The sequence below is a fragment of the Erinaceus europaeus genome, chromosome 3 (assembly GCF_950295315.1).
Source record: "Erinaceus europaeus chromosome 3, mEriEur2.1, whole genome shotgun sequence".
Classification (NCBI taxonomy): domain Eukaryota; kingdom Metazoa; phylum Chordata; class Mammalia; order Eulipotyphla; family Erinaceidae; genus Erinaceus; species Erinaceus europaeus.
This window is the reverse complement of record NC_080164.1, coordinates 75,445,972-75,467,966: the sequence shown is the minus strand read 5'-3', so window position 1 is coordinate 75,467,966 and position 21,995 is coordinate 75,445,972. Positions and strand designations below refer to the sequence as shown.

Here is a 21,995-nt window from a genome sequence, read left to right as displayed (position 1 = left end):
CTTGAACTCTAGAAGTTTAACAAGGAGACAAAGCCAGACAGATCTAAGACAGAGGGGTAGAGTAACAGAAGACCTCCAGCAAAGGCCAGGCTGCTCCCAAGCAGAGACTCTTCAGGCTATAGGGTCAGCTGCTGGTATGTTGTGTTTTCCCTCCCGAGAGTCGAGCCTCTGGTTCCTTCAACGTGTGTCTTGTCCTCACTCACCTGCTCTGGCCACTTCACCACATACCCATTATCTTGGCTGTAGTCCCTCTGGCCCACCAGGTTCTTCCAAGTCTTGAGTCGCTCTCCCAACCTCCTCCCCCTTCCAGGGCAGCACTAATACTTTGCAGCCGTGGGCACCCCGCAGGGAGGAGGCGGAGGCCAGGGGCCAAGCCTGGAGACTGAGGTCCCTCCTAGTTAAGCTTGGGGATCCCGGGGCAGTCAGCTCTGATCTCCCTGTTTAGAATTTTCCAGTTGGGGCCGGGAAGAGCAATTTTACTGCCAACGGGTTTATGAGCCTGAGCGAATGGCGAGGCAGACAGCCCCAGGCGGCGCTGGGAGGGTGCCCCGCAGCGCCGAGCGCCTGGCTACGGGTCCCGGGGCGCTTTCTCTCCGCGCCTCCCCACCCAGCGGTCCTGCAGCTGCCAGGACACCCACCAGCGCCAGGCCCGCGGTGGCCGAAGGAGGGGAGGCCCGGGGAGGGGGCGCAGGAGGAGGGGCGCACGGGTCTTGGGTTTGGCTCGGGGGGCGGGTCGGAGGCGGGGGCCCAGAGGGGGACCGACGCGCTGGGACCCAGGCAGCTACTCGGCCGAGCGCAGCGGGTGGCGGGCTGGCCATGAACTCGGGACCCGGGCCTCGGACACCCCGCACGCCCTTCAGCATCGCAGACATCCTGGGTCCGCGCGCTGCCCCGACAGGGCAGCCCCCGGAGCGGGGCCCCGCGTCGCCGCTGTGCGCGCTGGAGGAGCTGACCAGCGTGACTCTGGGCAGACTGGACGGGCGCCGGCCGCGGCCCTCCGAAGGCACAGCGCTGGGTAGGTCGCGCTGAGCTGGCTTTCTCCCACTTTCCCTACAATCCCACCCTCTCTGCACCCCGGCCGCTACCCTCTTGTCACTCCGTCTTCAGTCCACGCGCGGGGACCAGGATCTCCCACTCCTGGCCGCGCTGCCCTCGGTTCCCAGGCTCCGCGGCCACCCCTGTAGGCTGCCTGGGTGGAAGAGAAGGAAGGGCCGATCCGATCGCTGTAGGCGGGGCAGTCGCGACCGGGAAAGGCAGTAGAGGAGACAAAAGACCTGAGTCGGAAGCTATAAAGTTAAGAGCTAGAGGATCGTAGCTCAGAAAGGGCGAGGTCCCAGTCTCTTAGTGCCTGAGCTGTGGTCCATCCAGTCCTTCTGCTCATGACAGCGCGCTAGAAGCAGAAGATCCTTAGGACCACTGGGCCCCGCTAGTTTGGATTCCGCCTTTCCTTGGCCTCTCTGTACCCCCCACTATCTCGCTCTGGGACTCGAAGAGAGAGCGCGTACTATCAGAGTAAGCCAAGCATGGGGGTGGGGGGTTGGGGGTTGGAGGAGACAGCATAATGATTATGCAAAAGACTCATGCCTGAGGCTCCGAGGCACCAGGTTCAATCCCCAACACTATCAGCCAGTGCTCTGGTTAAAAAAAAAAAAAAAGCAAGCAAGGAAGGAAGAAAAAATAAAAAAGAGGGGCAGAGGATAGATAGCATAATGGTTATGCAAACAAACTCTTATGCCTGAGGCTCCAAAGCTCCAGGTTCAATCCTCTGAACCACCATAAACCAGAGCTGAACAGTGCACTGGCAATAATAATTGATAATAATAATAAATATTAAAGAGAGAATGAGCTGGGCCCTGTGACGCTCAGCCATTGGTACTGCTTGACTGCCCCTACCCCACCCCTGGCGACCCCACCTGCTGCTCTGCTCCTCCAGGGCCGGCGCTCTCTTCTGGCCTACCCCGCTCTTCTTCAGCCCCCTGTCCCCGCCAGGAGCCCAGCACTGCTGTGGGGGGTTCCTCTTAGTGCGCCCCTTCAGGCTGGCCCCGCTGCGGTTGAGTTCTCACTCCTCCAGCCCCACGCCCCAGCTTTCCCTGCAGGACTTCCGCAGGCTGGAGGCTGATCACGCCCTGTCCCCGCAGGAGGTGCCGCGGGCTCGGGACCCAGGCCCGCGGGTCGCAGACCGCGCAAGTCCCGCACTGCGTTCACGGCGCAGCAGGTGCGGGAGCTGGAGCGGCGCTTTGGCTCGCAGAAGTACCTGGCCCCGGCGGAGCGTGACCGGCTGGCTGCGCGGCTGGGCCTGGGCAGCGAGCAGGTCGTCACGTGGTTCCAGAACCGCCGAGCTAAGCTCCGACGGGACCTGCAGGAGCTGCGCGCAGACCTGGCCTCGCTTTGCGTGCTCGGCCCCCAGGCTTCCGCTGGCCCCGCGCCGCCCACCCCCAGGCCCGCAGCCCACGCCGAAGAGGAGGAGGTGCAGGTGGACGGCTGACCCCGGGGTGGCGGCCTCTCGCCTCCACTCTCCTCCAAGCTCGGGGTGGAGGGAAAGGTCCCACTTGGATATCCTCCCAGCCCGCAATGCAAATGCCCCCCGCCCTTGCAATTGTTGAGAATAAAATCCTAGACTCCACCGCGGACGCCTCAGTTCCCAGATAGAAACCTGTTCGTTATTGCGAAGATGCCACACTGGGCATGCACCAAGCGCTTTAAACGGGTGGGTTTTCAACGTTGTTTTTTTCCCTTTTCAAACTCAGCAACTTTGCAATGTGAACAGTGTAATTATGCCCGTCGTAGGTCAGGATTTGGTGGGAGTAGGAGACAACTTAATGGTTATGTGAAAAGACTTTCATGCCTGGAGCTCTGAGGTTCCAAATCCAGTCCCCTGCACCACCATAAACCAGAGCTGAGCGGTGCTCTGGAAAATAAATAAAAATAAAATTTGGACACGAGTCCAGGGATCCAGTGGGATCTGTAGCACTGGTGTTTGTCAGCTTTTTGCTCAGGGACTAGGAGATGAGGGACTGGGACTCTGTTGTTAGCTTCAGTTGACCCCTTCCCACTGGTGGCCTTTTTTTTTTTTTTTTGGTATTTTTTTCTTTTTATTTATAAAAAGGAAACACTGACAAAAACCATAGGATAAGAGGGGTACAACTGCACACAATTCCCACCAGCTGGTGGCCTTCTGAGGTCACCTGGCCTTTAATCTGCCACCCACCTTGCTTCTAACTTCTAAACCCACTACATGGTGATTGTACTGCACCTATCCTGCCAGACTTGTTTCCTTCCCCATCTCTAGGTCTTTGGTAGGTAAAGTCCTGACCCACTCTGGTCAAAGAACCCTATCCCAAGGCCCTGGGCAGAATGATCTTTAAAAAAAATCTTTATTTATTTATTGGATAGAGACAGTTAGAAATCAAGGGGAAGGGGGAGGTAGAAACAGAGACATCTGCAGCACTGCTTCACCACTTGCAAAGCTTTCCCCTGCAGGTGGGTGACCAGGGGCTTGAACCTGGGTCCTAATACATTATAACGTGTGTACTACCTGGCCTTGGCAGAATGATTTATGAAGACCTGGTCACCCCTTCTGCAACCTCCCCTTGGGAAGGTGGAAATGACCAGAGGGTGAGAAGGTCCTGTCTGCCCACTTACAGTGCTAGAAGACCTCATCCTTTGGCCACCTGCAGTGGTTTCTGAGATTGTCTTATTCAGCTGGTGATTAATCACCCTCTTGCAGTGTGATGGCCAGGGAAGTGGAACATTTTCACAACATAGTTATGAGCCTCCCTGAGGCCTCCAGAGACCATGCCTGTCTCTCCCTGTCAGTTGCTCCGCCCTTCTCAGGCCTTCTCACGCTTATGCCAAGATACCACAATGCCACTTTCAAGGGTGTTCTGGAAATATCCCTCCTCCATCCCCCACCTGCTAAAGGTGGTGGTCAGATAGGACGTCAGTTTCAAGCAGGGTCAGGAAAGAATACTTCAGGGAAGATGTACAGATTGAAAGGCAGAAGGGCACCTAGCACTTCAGACTGCAGCTCCCACTTGTTGAACATAGTTCCAAATGCTTTGCATGAATCCATTTTCACAATAACCCTATGAGACAAGACTTTAATTTTAAGGAAGAGAAAACTGATGATCACAGAAGCCCAATGAACTTAGCTCACAGCCACATCATGAAACCTGTAAGTGGTGGGGTGGGGACTAACTTACTTACTTGTCTAAATCAGGACCTTATGCTTTTGACTGCTACAGCATCTTCCATTATAAATATTACTATGCCTACCTGAAAAAGGAAAAGGTCTTACAGAGAGGATAGGAAAAGGGCCAAAGATAGGAATTTAGGTATGATACAGTACCATTGTCCTTGGAGGTTTTGTTTTTCAAAGATTTATGTATCACTTTGGCATATGTGTTGCCAGGGATCAAACTCGGGTCTTAGTCCTTGCAGGTTTTAGAGACCCCACAAGAGCAATGTGAAGGGCAGACTAATCTGACTATATGTGTAGAGTGGACCACAGACTGGCAGAAACCTCCAGCCACAGCAGAAAAGCAGAGAATTCAGGGCCACAGCTGAGAACTGAAGGGGGCAGAGAGAGCCAAGAGAAATCAATGTTAATTCCCCCAGTGCAAAGATTGCATGAGTCAGTGCTGACCTAGCAAACCTGATTGACTGGAATTGTGGACAGAAAAAGACAATGACCTCTAGTGGAGAGCTGAGACTCTGCTAGCCATTATATGCCACAATTATTCTCTGCTCCTAATTTGCTCCTTCAATACACAGACACACCCCACCTGCAGTGGGGATGCTTCACAAGTGGTGAAGCAGGTCTGCTGGTGTCTATCCTTCTCTCCCCTCTGTTTTCCCCTCCTCTCTCCATTTCTCTCTTTCCTATCCAACAACAATAACAACAATAATAATAACAACAACAATGAGAAACAACAAGGGCAACAAAAGAGGAAAATAAATAAAATTAAAAAAATATATTTAAAAAACTACACAGACACAAGACATACACTTCCCCTGATTTCATGGCTCCTTCCTTATTACCTTCATCCATTTGTAAAGACTGCCTTTCTGATTTTTCAAAAAGTTATTATTTTAATATTTTATTTATTTTTTTATACAGAAATTGAGAGGGAAGGGGGAGATAGGGAGAGAAAGTGACACCCACAGCCACTGATTCACTACTTGTGAAGCTTCCCCTTTGCAGGTGGGCACTGGGGACTTGGATCTGGATTCTTGCTCACTATAATTTTTTTTTTCTTGCTCACTATAATGTATGCATTCTACCAGATGTACCACCTCCCAGCCCCAAGAATTATTTATTAATGGGGGGGAGAAGGGCACACCAGAGCACCATTATAACACACACAATGCAGTGCTGGGGATTGCTGGGAATCAAGGTCAAAACCTTATGCTAGAGCTCCAATGCTTTATCCACTGCACCACTTCACGGGTCACAAGATTGCCTCTTTGATTACTCTGCCATTAGATTAGGTGACCAACTCATTTCTGTTTTCCTAGAACCTTCCCAGTTTTAGGACTGAAAGTCCTTAGTCCCAGGAAAGCAGGTTGCTGCTACCCTGCTTTCCTGTCCTGAGAACTCAGACCCTAGGCGACTGGGTCAGAACCCTCCTAGTTAACAATATGAGTGTGGGGAGAGATGAAGGTAAGGTATGGGGAGTCCTGTGGCTCTAGAAAAAGATTCAAGTCCAGGATAAACTAAAAGGTACTGAGGAGTCCGAGAGGTGGTGCAGTGGATAAAGCATTGGACTCTCAAGCATGAGGTCCCAAGTTCAGTCCCCGGCAGGACATGTGCCAGAGTGATGTCTGGTTCTTTCTCTCTCTCCTATCTTTCTCATGAATAAATAAATTAAAATAAATCTTTTTTAAAAAAGGTACTGAGGAGAGGACACTTCTTTTTTAAAATTTTTTTAAAATCTTTATTTTTTGGAGACAGCCAGAAATTGAGAGGAAGGGGGATAGAGGAAGACAGAGAGACACCTGCAGCCCTGCTTCACCACTTGTGAAGCTTTCCCCCAGCAGATGGGGACCGGGGGCTTGAACTTGGGTCCTTGTGCACTATAACGTGCACTCAACCACTTGTGCCAGCCCCAGGAGAGGACACTTCTTTGAGAGGCCATAAGTAAGGAGCCAGGTCAGTATGAAAACAAATAGCAGTGGCCATTCTTTGAGAGTGGAGGAGCGCCTGTGGAGTCCCAAGACAGAAAAGTCTCCCCTGCCCCAGAAAAGGAATCACTGCAATACAATTAGCCTTTAAACAAACACAACACCTCTTCCCAACCAGGGATGACCAAAGAACTTCCAGAGCAAATAACTCTAGTTATACCTAGTCCAGTGAATTGTCTCTGATTAGTAACCTGCCTTGACTTTAGGCTGCCTACATTCTAATCCAGTTCTGCTACCTTCTGTAAAGAAGACTTGCAACCAAAATTGAAACTTAGGGAATCGGGTGGTAGCATAGCGGGTTAAACGCAGGTGACACGAGGCTCAGCGGAAGTATCCCGGTTTGAGTCCCCCAGCTCCCCACCTGCAGGGGATTCACTTCACAGGTGGTGAAGCAAGTCTGCAGGTGTCTATCTCTCCCCCTCTCTGTCTTCCCCTCCTCTCTCCGTTTCTCTCTGTCCTATCCAACAACAGCTATTGGGCTAGCATCGCAAGAGGGAGAGATCCCTGCATTCCTGATAAACGACAACAATAATAACTACAACAACAAGAGCAACAAAAGGGAATAAATAAAAGAAATTAAACAAATTGAAGCTTATCCCATCACAGTGGTCTCTGGATGTCTCCTCTGCTAGATCTTTGAGCAGTGCTTCTTTTTCTCCTTCTCCTTCCTCTTCTTACTAACATTTCTTTCTTTATTTTTAATTGATAAGATAGAGAGAAATTGAGATGGAAGGGGAGACACACAGAGAGAGACCTGGGTGGGGAAGACATCATGATGGTTATGCAAACAGACTCTTATGCCTGAGGCTCTAAGGTATTGGGTTCAATTCCCCCAATCACCATAAGCCAGAATTGAGCAGTCCTCTGGGTGGGGAGGGGGAGAGGAGAGCAGAGAGCCATTTGCAGCACTGTTTCACCACTTACAAATCTTCCTCCCTACAGGAACCTGGCTTGAACCCAGGTTCTTGTGTATTGTAATGTGTGTGCTCAGTCAAGTGCACCATCACCCAGCCCCATGAGCAGTGCTTCTTAAATGTTAGGGTGCATCAGGATCATCAGGAGGGCTTTCTGAGACAAATCTCTGAGCCTCACTCTTGCAGTTTGATTTAAACAGTCTAGGGTAAAGTTTGAGATTCTGTAATAGGTTCCCAGTGATGCTCACACCCCAGGGACCACACTCTGATAGTCAGAGGTCCAGGAACTCTGTCTTTTGTGAACTAAGCAACAACTCACCCCTAGTCCTCTCGTCCTATGGTAGGGACCATGAATATGCAGACAGTTATAGATAAAAATCAGTTTATTTTACACTCATAGGTACCAGGCACTTGATAAGCATTTCCTCACATTTCTATTTCTGTCCTCACCAACAGCCCTGTGAGGTAGGGGTTGTCCCCATTTTACAGATGAGGAAACTGAGGCACGGTTGTTGAGACACTTGCCCAAGGTGACCCACTTAGTGACGGCAGACTTCACCCTGCTATATAGACAATATATGAGGGGGCTTGCATATAATCAGTAGAAGAAATTCAGGAAAGCCCTATATAAATGAGGTGTTTTTATACCTAGCTCCAGGTGCAAATGGTGTTGCATATGACCCATAGGGCAGCAACCATAATTTATTCTGAATGATCCCTTCAGATCAGAGGAAAGGCTACCAGGGGCCTCCTTAACTATGGGCTTGAGTGCAAGAACTTGACACATGCAGTGATCTGCCATCACAAAGTGCCCCTCATCCTGGCAGGATAGACATGTGGCCTTGTAAGGGGCAGTTCCTCCCTCATCTGGTCTGAGGCAGATGCGGGGGCCCCTGTCCCAACGTGCGCCAGCACTTTGAGGGGTCCTGGAGATGAAGAGGATAGGGACTTCTACTTGGAGTTTGGCTCAGCTGACTTGGGGGGTAGGGCCAACGTGGAGACAGAAGGCCAGGGGGCCTCGGAGCAGTGGTTCGAGGGGGACTGAGGGAAAGGAGGTCTGAGGTCCTGGGTTCAGCATGTGGAGATGGCTGGAGGACCCCAGTTGACCAAGGTGACACGTGAGTTATTCCCTGCTGCGCCTGCTGGAGGGAGGAGAGGCTACTGATACTTCTTTTCAGTGGCAGCACTCTACCCACCCTTTACTCCCCACAGTCTAAGGCGGGACAAAAGTCAGATCTGGTGTTGCCATCCCTAGCAGTTCCTCTGCAGCCCCCTTGGCATCAGCATCCAGTGGGCCTGGATCCCTTACCACAGCAAGCTGCAGAAGGCAAGTGTGGAGCTCCCGGGCTGCGTCAGGCTGAGACCCACCTCTCAGTGTTTCCTGGAATACAGCAGCTGCCTCCTCAAAGCGCTTTGATGCCAAAGGGAGTAAGAAGAGGAATGGTTCTGTATCAGAGGGACTAAAATTGGCGCCCTTTTCCAAGCCGGTCTGTTCTTCACACTACTAACACTGTGACGTTGTGCTACTAGGAGCTTAGCTAGGAAATCCCAACACAGACCCCATCACAACTTCATGCCATTCATCCAAATTTCTCTTCTGCATCCAATCTTAAACCCATTACCTGTAGTCCCATCAAGGCCTTGCCCAGGCGGAAGAGGCCCCGGGGCCAGCCAGGCCGTAGGGTAAGAGCTATCTGTGCATCAGCCAGGGCCCACATTGGCTGACCCAGCCGTTCGTGGCAGAAAGAACGATTTCCAAATAACCTGATAAAGAAAAAGTGACCCAAAGTCCTGGTTCTTATTACCTTGCCGTGCCCAGACCTCTACGCACAGTGGCCAAGCCCCTACCTACCGGTGGTCTCGGGGGTTAAGCTTCAAGGCCTGCGTGAAGAGAACCACAGCTTTATGGTAGAAACCATTTTGGGCAAGGCTCGTACCCAGCTCTGGGGAAGAAGAGAGGGTAGCAAGATTCAGATGAGGCTATCCCCAGGGAGGGTGAAGTGAGGAGGTAGAGAGAAAGAATCTCACTTGCCAGCTCCTGGCTCTGCTGTAAGGCAACTGCTAACAGTCCTGGGGATGCCTAGGGACAGGGAACAAAGTCGGGAGGGCCTTGAAGTCTCAGACTTTCCAAAGCTTCCTAGCTTTGTTCAAATAATGCACACTGTCATTTCCACCCCTTGATTCAGGTCATTCTCACAACCACTCTTGGAGATGGTACCAGCCCTACTTTTCTGCAGAGGAGGCTACCCAGGGTCAAGGTGACAGTGATGGAAATTGACTCTAGGTTTCTTAATCTACTGGCTACTTCCCTCAACCATTTGATCACATGGCTTCCCAGAGCTCCCTGGCTTTCCTTCTACTGGTTCCAGCTGAGCCTCTTCTGTCCACCTCACCTCCACCTTAGGACTTTGTCTGGGGCTCTCTTTCCTTGGAGAACTCCTTTTCTCCTGGTCCGTCTTCTGGGAGCTCGGGTTTCTGTTCTGGGGCTCCTGACTTGGTCCTTTTTCTCTGCGGGTACTGTGGGGCCAATCCCCAACTTTACGCAAAGCCAGAGACACGAAGGTGCTGGATAGATCCAGTGAGTCCTATACAAGGAAAGTTACAGGGCAGGGGAAACAGCGTAATGGTCATGCAAAAAGACTCTTATGCCTGAGGCCCTGAGGTTGCAGGTTCAATCTCCCTGTCCCATCAGTAAGCCAGAACTGAGCAGTGCTCAGGAAAAAAGGAGGAGGAGGAGATAAAGGAAAGGAAAGAGGAAAGTTAGGGAGGGGGTGGAGATGAAGCAAGTCTTGGAGAAGGGGAGGTGAGGGTGGGCAGAGATCAGGAAGGGACTAAGAAGACACTCACCTCTTCCTCACCACAACATCCCTGAACTGAGCCCCCAGGGCTGGATGGTGGGGTCCCATTCCCATCTGGGGTGGCTTCAGCCTGAAGAGAATGTGGCCAGGTACAGAGTGGGAGTCAACTCCAGCAACCTGCTTCCTCAACCCCTCCCTGCCCATGCATACTCACCTTGGGCTCCCCACCATCCTGCTTTAAGCGTTCTTGTCGCTTTCGATTCTTTTGACGCTGCAATAATAATGAGAAGGAGAAGAAAGATGTATTTTGAGCATTTTTTAAATTGTTTCTGGGACTTTACTGCTCTGGGAAACTTTTTTCAGAGAGAGAGAAAGAGAAGGAAAGCATTGAAGCTTCTCAGGACAGTGGGGGCTAGACTTGAACCCGGGTCATGCATGTAATAAAGCAGGTACCCCTACACACACACTGTGGGGAGCTATCATGGTGACCTGAACACTATTCTTTTTTCTTTACTTTTATTCTCTCTTTCTCCTTCTTCCTCTTCCTCCTTTTCTTTTTACCCGAACACTGCTAAGCTCTAGTCTATGGTGATGCTGGGGATTGAACCATGAAAGTCCTTTTGCATAACCACTATGAAATCTCCCCACCAGGGCACTATTATTAAATACAAACACATTTTATACTATATATATATGGAGAGAGAGTGGGGGTGGGGTGGGAAAAAGCTTTCTTGAGTTCTGAGCCCCTGGTCCCCCTGGGTAGAAGAGGCTCAGCTGGAACCAGTAGAAGAAATGCCAGAGAGCTCTGGGAAGCCATGCGATCAAATGGTTGAAGGCAGTGGCCAATAGATTAAGAAACCAAAGCTTTCTTCAATTCTGAGAAGGCTGGGATGAAATCTGGGTCTTTCACATGGCAAAGCAGCACACTATCCAAGTGAGCTATTTCATTGGCCCATACACATTTTATACCTTTTTTTCCTTTTTTTTAATATTTTTATTTTATTTTATTTATTCCCTTTTTGTTGCCCTTGTTGTTTTTTATTGTTGTAGTCGTTGTTGGATAAGACAGAGAGAAATGGAGAGAGGAGGGGAAGACAGAGAGGAGGAGAGAAAGATAGACACCTGCAGACCTGCTTCACCACCTGCGAAGCGACTCCCCTGCAGGTGGGGAGCCGGGGTTCGAACTGGGATCCTTATGCAGGTCCTTGTGCTTTGCGCCACCTGCGCTTAACCCGCTGCGCTACAGCCCGACTCCCTTTTTTTTTTCCTTTTAAATTGTAACCAGGGTTAATGCTGAGGCTCAGTACCTGCGTGACAAATCTACACTCCTGGAGGCCATTTTTCCTTTTAGGACAGAGAGAGATTGAGAGGGGAGGAGAAGACAGAAGGGGAGAGAGAAACAGAGACAGAGAGAGAAAGAGAGATACCTGTAGGCCTGCTTCACCATTCATGAAGCTTCCCTTTCTCGGGTAGGGAGCAGGGACTTGAACCTGGGTAATGCGAATGCTCAACTAGGTTCCCAGCCACATTTTATTTTATTTTTATTTATTTATTTATTTTAAACTTCTCAATAATAATTAGATGCCTATCTAATTGTGGTTTGAATATAGTACTTATACTTCAATATTATTTATAAGAGGAAGGACTCACACAGGTTAAACTATTTCAAATTTTTTATTAGATTTATTTATTGAATAAATACAACCAGAAATTGAGAGGGAGGGGGTGATAGAGAGGGAGAGAGACAGAGAGACACCTGCAGCCCAGCTTCACCACTTGCAAAGCTTTCCCCCTGCAGGTAGGGACTGGGGGCTAGTACCCAGGTCCTTGCACATTGTAACATGTGTGCTCAACCAGGTGTGTCACCCAGCGGGCCCCCCAGTCATGTTTTATATCTTCAGACCCATTTCTTCATATATAGAATATATTGCATGCCGGGATGTCATATATAGGCTATAAGACCTATAAATGCACTCTTGCCTTTAATTCTTACATCAATATTAGCTAGGTTTTATTGCTATAGTCACTCTTTATTTATAGAGACAGAGAGAAATTGAGAAGGAAGGGAGAGAGACAGATGGAGAGAGAGGGAGAGAGATAGTTGTAGCACTATTTCACTGCCCATATAGCTTCACCCCTGCAGGTGGGGACCAGGAGCTTATACCCAGCTCCTTGCAATTTGTAACGTGTGTGTTCAACTATGTGTGTTACCACCTGGTCTAGCTACAATCACTTTACAGATGAAAAAGTAAATGAATGGTCCAGAAAAAAAAAAAAATGAATGGTCCAGGAGGTGGTACAGTGGATAAAGTATAGGGTACTTGGGCATGGGGTCATGAATTCAATCGCTGGCACTGCATATGACAGAACTGATGCTATGGTTTTCTTTTCCTCACTCTCTTTCTCATCAGTCAATCAAAAAAAAATCTTTTTACCATTTGTGAAGCTTTCCCTGCAGGTGGTGGTTGAGTATACATATTATTGTGCATAAGGACCCAGGTTCAAGCCTTTGCTCCCCACCTGTAAGGGGGAAGCTTCATGAGCAGTGAAGCAGTTCTTCAGTTATCTCTCTTCCTCTCTCTCATTTTTAAAAAAAATCTTGTGGGGATAGATAGCATATGGTTATGCAAACAGACTCTCAAGCCTGAGGCTCTGTCAAATCCCAGGTTCAATCCCCAGAACCACCATAAGCCAGAGCTGAGCAGTGCTCTGGTTAAAAAAAAAACAAACCAAACTTTATTATTGTATAGAGAGAGAGAAAAATTGAGAGGTGGAGGGGAGACAGAGAGGGAAAGAGAGGGGGAAGGTAGATAGCTTATGCAAAGAGACTCTCATGCCTGAGGCTCCAAAGTCCCAGCTTAAATCCCCAGCACCATCAGCCAGAGGTAAGCAGAGCTCTGGTAGAAAGAGAGAGAGAAAAAAAAAAAAAAGAAGAGGAAGAGAAGAGAAGAGAAGAGAAGAGAAGAGAAGAGAAGAGAAGAGAAGAGGGACCTGCAACACTGCTTCACTAGAGAAGTTGGGGACTGCAGGTGGGGTCTGGGGGCTTGAACCTAGGTCCTTGCACATTGCAACACGTGTGCTTAACCACCACCCTTCTCCTTCTCTATATCCCCATCACCTTTCAATTTCTCTCTGTCCTATCAAATAATAAGACTAGGAACGCTGGGCAGTAGTGCAGTGGGTTAAGTGCATGTGGTGCGAAGCACAAGGACTGGCAGAAGGATCCCGGTTCCAGCCCCTGACTCCCCATCTGACGGGAGTCACTTCCTCTCTCCATTTCTCTCTGTCCTAACAACGACGACATCAAGAACAACAACAACTACAACAACAATGAAAAACAAGGGCAACAAAAGGGAAAATAAATAAATCTTTAAAAAAATAAGAAGAAGAATAGAAAGGGAGGGGGAGGAAAAAAATTGCCACCGGGAGTGATGGAGTCATAGTGCTGTCACTGAGCCCCAGCAATAACCCTGGTAGCAATAAAAAATAAAAAGAAGAAAAGAAAAAGAAAAATCAGATAAAAGAGCCATCAGAGAGAAGCTCCACAGTAAGAAGGAGGCAGATTCTAGTGCAAACAGTCCCTGTAGCTCCAGAACCACCTTCCCACATGGCCTCCAGGAGACCTTCAGATCTGCCCCCTGCCCCCAGGATCCACTGCAGATCACTTTACACTCTCCTGTGCTCACAAAGCTCACCTCTCTCCCTCTCATCAATCCCTCTTTGGTCCCACTCCTCTACCCTCCAGCTACCTTCTTTTTGAGACGTTTCTTCTCAGCCTTCTGTTTTATGCGTTCCTCCTCAGCCACCAGCTCCTCAGCCAGGTGATTGGCTTCCTGGAAGAAATTGGACAGGTGACAGGAAAAGGGAAAGAGAGGATGCTAGAGAAAGTGAAAGGGAGGCAAGCAAGAAAGGATCCTGCAAGGCCCCAGTTAGGGGAGAATGTAGCTATAAGAATATGGGGGTTGAGGACTGGTGTAAGGATCCTGGTTCGAGCCGCCAGCTCCACACCTGCGGGGGGGGGGGTCACTTCATGAGCAGTGAAGCAGGTCTGCAGGTGTCAAAAAAAAAAAAAGAATATGGGGGTTGGCAGAACCCTGGGGGCAAGGCGAGGGCCCTTGAGTCTCACCTCTTCAGTCAGCAGGAGCTTCCGAGGCATGGCTAACTGAAGCAGGCTGTCTGAGTCACTTGGGAAGGCTGCAGGGCCAGGGGGGCTTTTTGGACGGGGCTCAGACCCTTGGGGAGGGTAGAGAAAGGACTTTTGGAGACCACAGTAAGTGCCCAGTCCCTCCACCCCCTCGTCCCTGCCGCTCTGTCCAGTTGCTTTCCTCTTGTCACAGAAACGATCCAAGAGGTAATCTGTTAGCAGGGAGAAAGAGAAAAAGAACTTAGGAAGGTGAGAGGGAGAAGCTTGGGGGCCAGCCACCCTCCCCAGGGTAGCAGCCTCCATCCCTGTTCCCATGCCCTCACTCCCCACCATGGTGCCACAGCTGCAGCTGCCCGCTGCTCTCATCCACTCGGATCCAGTGCAGGCCCTGGGGGTCACTCTCCGCAAGTCTTCGAAGAAAATCCACTATGTCCTGGGAGGAGGTTGGGAAGGGAGGCTGTTGTTGGGGGAACTTTAGTTTGAGAGAGAGCAAGATGCTTGTCTCTCCATCATAATGACCACAAACCAGCCACCGCACCCAAAGAATCTTACTTGCTGATTTCTCCCCAAACCCCGCAGCCCCTCCAAGCATGCCGCTTCTCATTCCCACAGTGTGTCATCTCCTTTTACTACTCTCCTGAGGGCTGAGTGTGGTATTCAGGTCAGTATTCTCCACTACCCAGCACCTCCCTGTCCTTGTCCCCTACTGGTCCAGCTCCACTTGGAGGGCCCTGAAAGTAAGCCCTTTTCTCAGCCCCTCCTGCCACCCCCCAAAATCATTGAGTATGAAGAGCACCCACACAATATAATCCCTCTTGGCTACTTTACACCTGAACAAGGGCAGCACTTCCTGGCAGGCCTCTCCACTTGTACTTCATCAATTTTTTTTTTTCCAGGACTATCACTAGGGCTCTGTGCCTGCACTATGAATCCACTACTCCTGCAGCCATCTTTCATTTTTATTGGATAGGACAGAGAAATTGAGAGGGGAGGGAGAGACAGACAGAGAGAGAGAGAGAGAGAGACAGAGAGACACCTGCAGACCTGCATCTCTGGTTGTGAAGCGACCGCCATGTAGGTGGGGAACAGGGGCTTCAACTGGGATCCTTGTGCTTTGTATTTTGTGTGCTTAACCTGGTGCACCACCACCTAGCCCCCATACATTTATTTCTCTACGAAATCATGCTTTAAGCCATTATTCCCCTACTCAGAAACTTCCAATAGTCCTCTACTAGCTGAGTCATATGCAGGACTAAATCTAGTCCCTCAGCCTAAAAGTCAAGGTCTTCTACAAGTTCCAGGATGATCTTTCCTGTCTCCCCTTTGAAGCCTACCCTTACTTAACTGTAGTCTTCCCTTTGCCACCAGCCTCCTTTTAGTCGCCCCCCCAAGTTATTTTTTAATTCCTCCTAGCTCTGAGATTCTTCTTCCTTTTTTTAAAAATAATTTTTAATATTTTATTTATTTATCAATGAGAGGGACAGGAAGAGAGAGAGAGAAAGAGAGAGAGAGAGAGAGAGAGAACCAGACATCACTCCAGCACATGTGCAGCCAGGGATCGAACTCCAAACCTCATGCTTGAGAGTCCAATGCTCCATCCACTGTGCCACCTCCTAGACCACAGCTCTGAGCTTCTTTATCCCCACATCTATTTATTTATTTATATTATTAGATAGACAGAGAAATTGAGAGGGGAGGGGGATAGAGGGAGAGAGAGAGAGAGAGACACCTGCAGCCCTGCTTCACTACTCATGAAGCATTTCCCCTGCAGGTGGGGACTAGGGGCTTGAACCTGGACCCTTGAGCACTGTAATGTGAGCTCTTAATCAGGTGTGTCACCACCTGGCCCCTCTCTCCACATCTTGTCTCACTTTCAGGGTCTACCTCAAATTCCATCTCCCCCAAAGACTTCCCAGACCCTTTCCTCTCCTATTTATCTCAGCCCTTTCTCACCCATACCTCACTCCTATAGTTGTAAAGTTTATAATTGTTGGTCATTGTTTTTTATCCCTCTCTTCACTGGTGAGTCAGAATGAAACAGGGAAGAGTGCTATGCCAGAATGGAGCTGCTTGTATCCTAGTTCTGGCTCTGCTACTGCATGACTGTTCGATTTTGTATAAACCATGTACTTTCTCCAGCTTCACCTTCCAGAGTCACAAAACAAAGCAAGACTTGGCTCATACATTTTGTGGTTCTGATGAGAATATTTTCTTGAATTAGTATAAGCTAAAGAGTATAAGAGTCCTCACACAACAACTACAACAACTACAACTATAGCTATAACAACAATAAAAAAACAAGGACAACAAAAGGGAAAATAAATAAATATAAAAAAAAATTTTTAAAAAGAGTCCTCACATCCCTCCTAAGTCTAATCAAGGCTAAAAAGAGTAGATCCCACCCTGCACATGTGGTGGCTCACTGACTGAGAAAGTTAGGAAATCCAGAGCGCTAAAATAATATACATTACTGCAGGCAGAACTTTAGAGCAATGAGATTGTCAGCTTTCTAAACAATTTTAGATCCAGGATTGTCTCAATAGATACTCCTTGCACTTTGCTGCAAGGACCGGTGTAAGGATCCCCGTCTGAGCCCCGGCTCCCCACCTGTAGGGGAGTCGTTTCACAGGCAGTGAAGCAGGTCTGCAGGTGTCTATCTTTCTCTCCCCCTCTCTGTCTTCCCCTCCTCTCTCCGTTTTCTCTGTCCTAACAATGATGACATCAACAACAACAACAATAATAACTACTACAACAATGAAAAACAACAAGGGCGACAAAAAGGGAAAATAAAAAATTTAAAAGAGGGGCCAGGTGGTGGCACACACACTACAGTGTTCAAGGACCCAGGTTCAAGCCCCTGGTCCCCACCTGTAGGGGAAAAGCTTCACAAGTGGTGAAGCAGGGTCGTAGGTGTCTGTTTCTCTCCCTCTCTCCCTACCCCTCCCTTCTCAATTTCTGTCTCTATCCAATAATAAATTTTTAAAAAACGTAAAAGAAAAAAGAGATACTCCTTGGTGTATTGCACCAAAGCAAAAGACTCTAGGCTGGGTGGGTGGTGGAGGGTTCAGGTCCTGGAACATGACAGCAAAGGAACTAATGGGGGCTAAATTGTTATGTGGAAAACTGGTAGATGTTATGCATGTACAAACTATTGTGTTTTGTTGTCAACTATAAACCATTAATCCCCCAATAAAGAAATTAAAAAAAAATCTTCCATTACACTCTGGCACTTTCATCAAGACTTATCCTTAATTACCTGTTAGGTTTATTTCAACTTTGGAACTAGAATTTAAGTATAAAAAAGACAAACTTGGGAGTTGGGCTGTAGTGCAGTGGGTTAAGCGCAGGTGGCGCAAAGCACAATGACCAGCATAAGGATCCCGGTTTGAGCCCTGGCTCCCCAGCTGCAGGGGAGTCACTTCACAGGTGGTGAAGCAGGTCTGCAGGTGTCTATCTTTCTCTCCTCTTCTCTGTCTTCCCCTCCTCTCTCCATTTCTCTCTGTTCTATCCAACAATGATGACAACAATAACTACAACAATAAAACAACAAGGGCAACAAAAGGGAATAATTAAATATTAAAATAAATAAATAAACATTTAAAATATTTAAAAATAAAAAAAGAAACTCTGGACCCTATTTTTGGCAGCCTCTCCAGGATCTGTCACTCAGATGTATGTTTTTCCTGCACTCTCTTTCCAGCTATTTATTTATGTATTGACAGAGAGTCGGGGGAGAGGAGAGAGATACTATAGCACCAAAAGGGGCCAGGCTCAAACCTGGGTTGTGCAAATGGAAAAGCAGTACACTATCCAAGCAAGCTATCTTTGCCACCCCCTCACCTCTTTATTTATTTATTACTTTTTATTTATTGGGTAGAGACAGAAAACTCAAAAGGGAAGGGGAAGATAGAGAAAGGTGGGAGAAAGAGGGACACACTTCAAACACTGATTCACTGCTCATGAAGCTTTCTCCTGAAGGTGAAGACCAGGGAGCTTGAACAGATCTTTGAGCACCGTAACATTGTAACATGTATGCTATACTGTGTACCCATAGCCTGACCCCACCCCTCCAGCCACCTTTTTAAAAAATATTTATTTATTCCCTTTTGTTGCCCTTGTTTTATTGTTGTAGTTATTATTGTTGTTATTGATATCATCGTTGTTGGATAGGACAGAGAGAAATGGAGAGGAGGGGAAGACGGGGGGGGGGAAGAGAGATAGACACCTGTGGACCTGCTTCACCACCTGTGAGGTGACTCCCCTGCAGGGGGGAGCCGGGGGCTCGAACCAGGATCCTTAATGTTGGTCCTTGAGCTTTGCACCACGTGCGCTTAACCCGCTGTGCTACTGCCCAACTCCCCCAGCCATCTTTTTAAACCAAGAACTTCCTTGACTTTCTACCTCTTCCCCAAATAGTCTGTGCTACTCTCCTGTCTAAGTACATGGTCATATTTGATGTGGTACCCCAATACCATATATATATATATTTCTTTTTTCCACCAGGGTTATCTCTGGGGCCTGGTGCTTGTAGGATGAATACATCATTCTTGGTGGCTTTCACCCCTTCTTCTTTATTTGAAAGAGTAGAGAGATATTGAGAGGGGGAGGAGAGCTAGTAGCTAGTCAGAGACATCTACAGTACTTGCTTTACTGCTCGTGAAGATTCCCCCCCTGCAGGTGGGCAGCAGGGGCTTGAACCTGGGTCCCTGTACATGGTAACATGTGTTTAACCAAGTACACCACTGCCCAGCATCCTCATAAATCATTTCCTATCCTCTCATCACCCTCTTCTAGCTACAATCCTCATCTTTGAAATTCCTGCTACACACTAAGTATATGTTCCCATCTCAGGGCTTTTGTATTTGTCTGATTTCTTCAATCTGGAATGGTCTTTCTTCTGTGAATAACTTACTCCTTTGTCCTATTCAGATCTCTTTCTTTAAAGATCTATTTAATCATTTTTAAAGATTTTATTTGTTAATGAGAAAGATAAGAGGAAGAAGAGGAGGGAGGGAGAGAGAGAGAACGAAAGAATGAACTAGGGCTTCACTCAGGCACATAAGATGTTGGGGATCGGGGCTCAGGCAGTGGCGCAGTGGGTTAAGCGCACATGGCACAAAGTGCAAGGACCAGCTTAAGGATCTCGGTTCGAGCCCCCAGCTCCCCACCTGCAGGGGAGTCGCTTCACAGGCGGTGAAGCAGGTCTGCAGGTGTCTGTCTTTCTCTCCCCCTCTGTCTTCCCCTCCTCTGTCCATTTCTCTCTGTCCTATCCAACAACGAACAACATCAACAGTGGTAATAATGGTAACCACAACGAGGCTACAACAACAAGGACAACAAAAGGGGGAAAAATGGCCTCCAGGAGCGGTAGATTCATGGTGCAGGCACCAAGTCCAGCAATAACCCTGGAGGGGAAAAAAAAGATGTTGGGGATCAAACCCAGGATTTTATGCTTGAAAGTTAAATGCCCTACCCAAGGCACCACCTCCTAGATTGCAGATCTTGATCTCGGTCTCTCTCTTTTTAAAGATTTATTTGTTAATGAGAGGAGAAGAGAGAGAGAGAGAAATATGTGCCTCGTTCTGGCATATGTGATGTCAGAGAACAAACTCAACCTCATGGAGTACTATGGTGCTGAGGTAAAGTGTCTCTCCACCCCCTCCCTCCTACTATCTGAAAGTGAAGCCCTTGTGACAACAAAAAAGAAGCCCCTTCACTCTTCTCTCAGATTTCTCTCTATACCTGACTTAACTATTTATTTTCCTTTGCTTACCTCACATTTGGCATGCTATATGGTTATTGATTGACTACCTGCTCTTTCTAGACCCTTGTAATTCACTACATAGAGGACTTTTTTTTTTTTTTTTTTTTTACTCCAGGGTTATTGCTGGGCTCGGTGCCTACACCATGAATCCACTGCTCCTGGAGGCCATTTTTCCCCCTTTTGTTGTAGCCTCGTTGTGGTTATTATTATTGCCATTGTTGATGTTGTTCGTTGTTGGATAGGACAGAGAGAAATGGAGAGAGGAGGGGAAGACAGAGAGGGGGAGAGAAAGATAGACACCTGCAGACCTGCTTTACTGCCTGTGAAGCGACTCCCCTGCAGGTGGGAGCCGGGGGCTCGAACTTGGATCCTTATGCCGGTCCTTGCGCTTTGCACCACATTCGCTTAACCCACTGTGCCACCGCCCGACTCCCTACATAGAGGACTTTTTGTCTGTTTTATTCCCTGCTAGCCCCCTCCCCACCCAGTGACTGGTATATAGGTAATGTTCAATAAGCATATAATCAACAAGCAAAGACAGACTCAAGATAAAGCTGTTTTTAGAGAAGCACCTGAAAGCTGTATCAGCACACTGTGTGACTCAGGAAAGCCTGGACTTTGTGCTGTCAGTGGTGGGAGTGGCCTGATTTGGAGAGTAAATAATCAAATACAATAACCCTGGGAGAGCAGATGAGTTTAGGGGGTGAAATGTCTAGTTAGAGTGACATCATGGGCCTGGGAGATTATTCAGCTTATGAGAGCACCAACTTGCATACCTGGGGCTCTAGAGGCTGCAGGTTCCATCTTCAGCACCATTTTATGACAGAGGTGTGTAGTGCTCTGATCTCTTTTCTCTCACTCCCTTCAAATACATACATACATACATACATACATACATACATACATACATACATACATAAAAAGCCATAATAACTGTTAGGTCAGAGAGAATGAATTGTTGCCATAGCAGTGACAGTGGGAACAGGAGTGGAAATTATGGGTTTGATTCAGGAGACATTTCAAAATTAGATCTTAGCAACTGACTGACTAAAATGTGTAAAGGGAAGTGAGGATTACAAAGAGTGAGTCTCAGATTTTGGTTTTAAGTAACTGGATGGAGTTTCTGTTATTAATAAAAATTAAGGTTAGAGGAAAAGGAATCAATCTGCAAAAATGGTGAATTAGTTTCTTGACTTGTGAGCTTCAAAATTTAGATACAATAAGGAAGTGGTTAGAAGCATAGTTTCTCTTCCTCAGTAATCCTGCCACCAACTCAAGGGGATCCAAACTGCTGTGCCAGACCTTTCAGGTAACTCCCTGCCTTCTTTACTGCTAATGTTTCCAACCAAAATCTCCACTTAGGTTTCACTTCAGTTTAGTTCTGCTAACTTCCTGTTACATCTTTGTTGGAACTACTCCCTCTGTTCATAACATCGTTCCCCAAGGTACTTCTACCCATTCTCCAATCCTCAAACTCAGGAGGCCCAGATCCAGTCTTATTACTGCTGCAACTTCTATGGCCCGCCACCCTCACGCCGCTTGTCTGGCGCTTCCCGGGGCTCCAAGAAATGACTCTCCAAAGTCCTAGGAGCCCAACGCGGCGAGAATTCCGTAAACAAGGTTGAATACAAGCTTAAGAGTCGTGAACGTGGGGCAGGGACTGGGGCAGGTGGAGGGAGCTAGTGGTTCCCTTTACCTCCTCGCGATAGTCTTCAGGACCGAATTCCTTGCAGAGTTTGGGGACAGCAGCGACCCCTAGCGGGCATCCGGGCCGCAGAGGGCAATCTGCAGGATCAGAAGGCGGGGCAGCGTCAAGGGGCTTTGGGATGAATGGGCCAGAGCCCTCTGCCCACCTCTCCGAGTACAAAATCTTAGTGAGAACAGGCAGAGTCCAGCGAGACTGCCCCGGCCCTGCAAGGCCCCCTTCCGTCTCGTCACACCTGCTCACCTAGCTTGATCCGCCCCGCAGTCTTCGGAACGGGTTCCATTTCTCGTCGACAGTGACTCGAAAGTGAAACATAGTGTGGTATTCGATGTCCAGGGCAAGGCGGAGAACAGAGTGGGAAGCCATCTTTGTTAGGGGCAGAAGCCTCCACTACGGAGCGCGAGAGAGTCCACAAGGGCTCCGGGTGAGCGCTGACGGCTCCTGAGACAAGGCGGAGTCCAGGCGGTGGCGGGCGCCGAGCGCTGCG

General features: G+C 48.5%; 2 protein-coding genes across 3 annotated transcripts; one reads left to right on the top strand and one right to left on the bottom strand.

Moving 5' to 3' along the window:
- Positions 1 to 730: 730 nt before the first annotated feature.
- LBX2 (ladybird homeobox 2) lies at positions 731 to 3,139 on the top strand. Its single transcript, XM_007523379.2, has 2 exons — positions 731 to 1,015; positions 2,139 to 3,139. The coding sequence occupies exons 1-2, from the start codon at positions 817 to 819 to the stop codon at positions 2,483 to 2,485; spliced, it is 546 nt and encodes a 181-aa protein (XP_007523441.1). The 5' UTR covers positions 731 to 816; the 3' UTR covers positions 2,486 to 3,139.
- Positions 3,140 to 7,462: 4,323 nt separating this feature from the next.
- On the bottom strand, positions 7,463 to 21,885 carry TTC31 (tetratricopeptide repeat domain 31). 2 transcript variants are annotated; one of them, XM_007523378.3, is made up of 13 exons: positions 21,752 to 21,885; positions 21,500 to 21,588; positions 14,370 to 14,472; positions 14,022 to 14,251; positions 13,645 to 13,728; positions 10,110 to 10,166; positions 9,945 to 10,025; positions 9,491 to 9,682; positions 9,126 to 9,177; positions 8,950 to 9,040; positions 8,720 to 8,861; positions 8,407 to 8,508; positions 7,463 to 8,239 (listed from the first exon to the last, which is right to left on the bottom strand). In XM_007523378.3, exons 1-13 carry the CDS (start codon positions 21,789 to 21,791, stop codon positions 7,961 to 7,963), a joined length of 1,542 nt encoding a protein of 513 aa, XP_007523440.1. In that variant the 5' UTR covers positions 21,792 to 21,885; the 3' UTR covers positions 7,463 to 7,960. The 2 variants fall into 2 exon arrangements, with proteins under 2 accessions (XP_007523440.1, XP_016043750.2); XM_016188264.2 differs by having other exon boundaries at positions 7,463 to 8,236.
- Between the last annotated feature and the right edge of the window lie 110 nt (positions 21,886 to 21,995).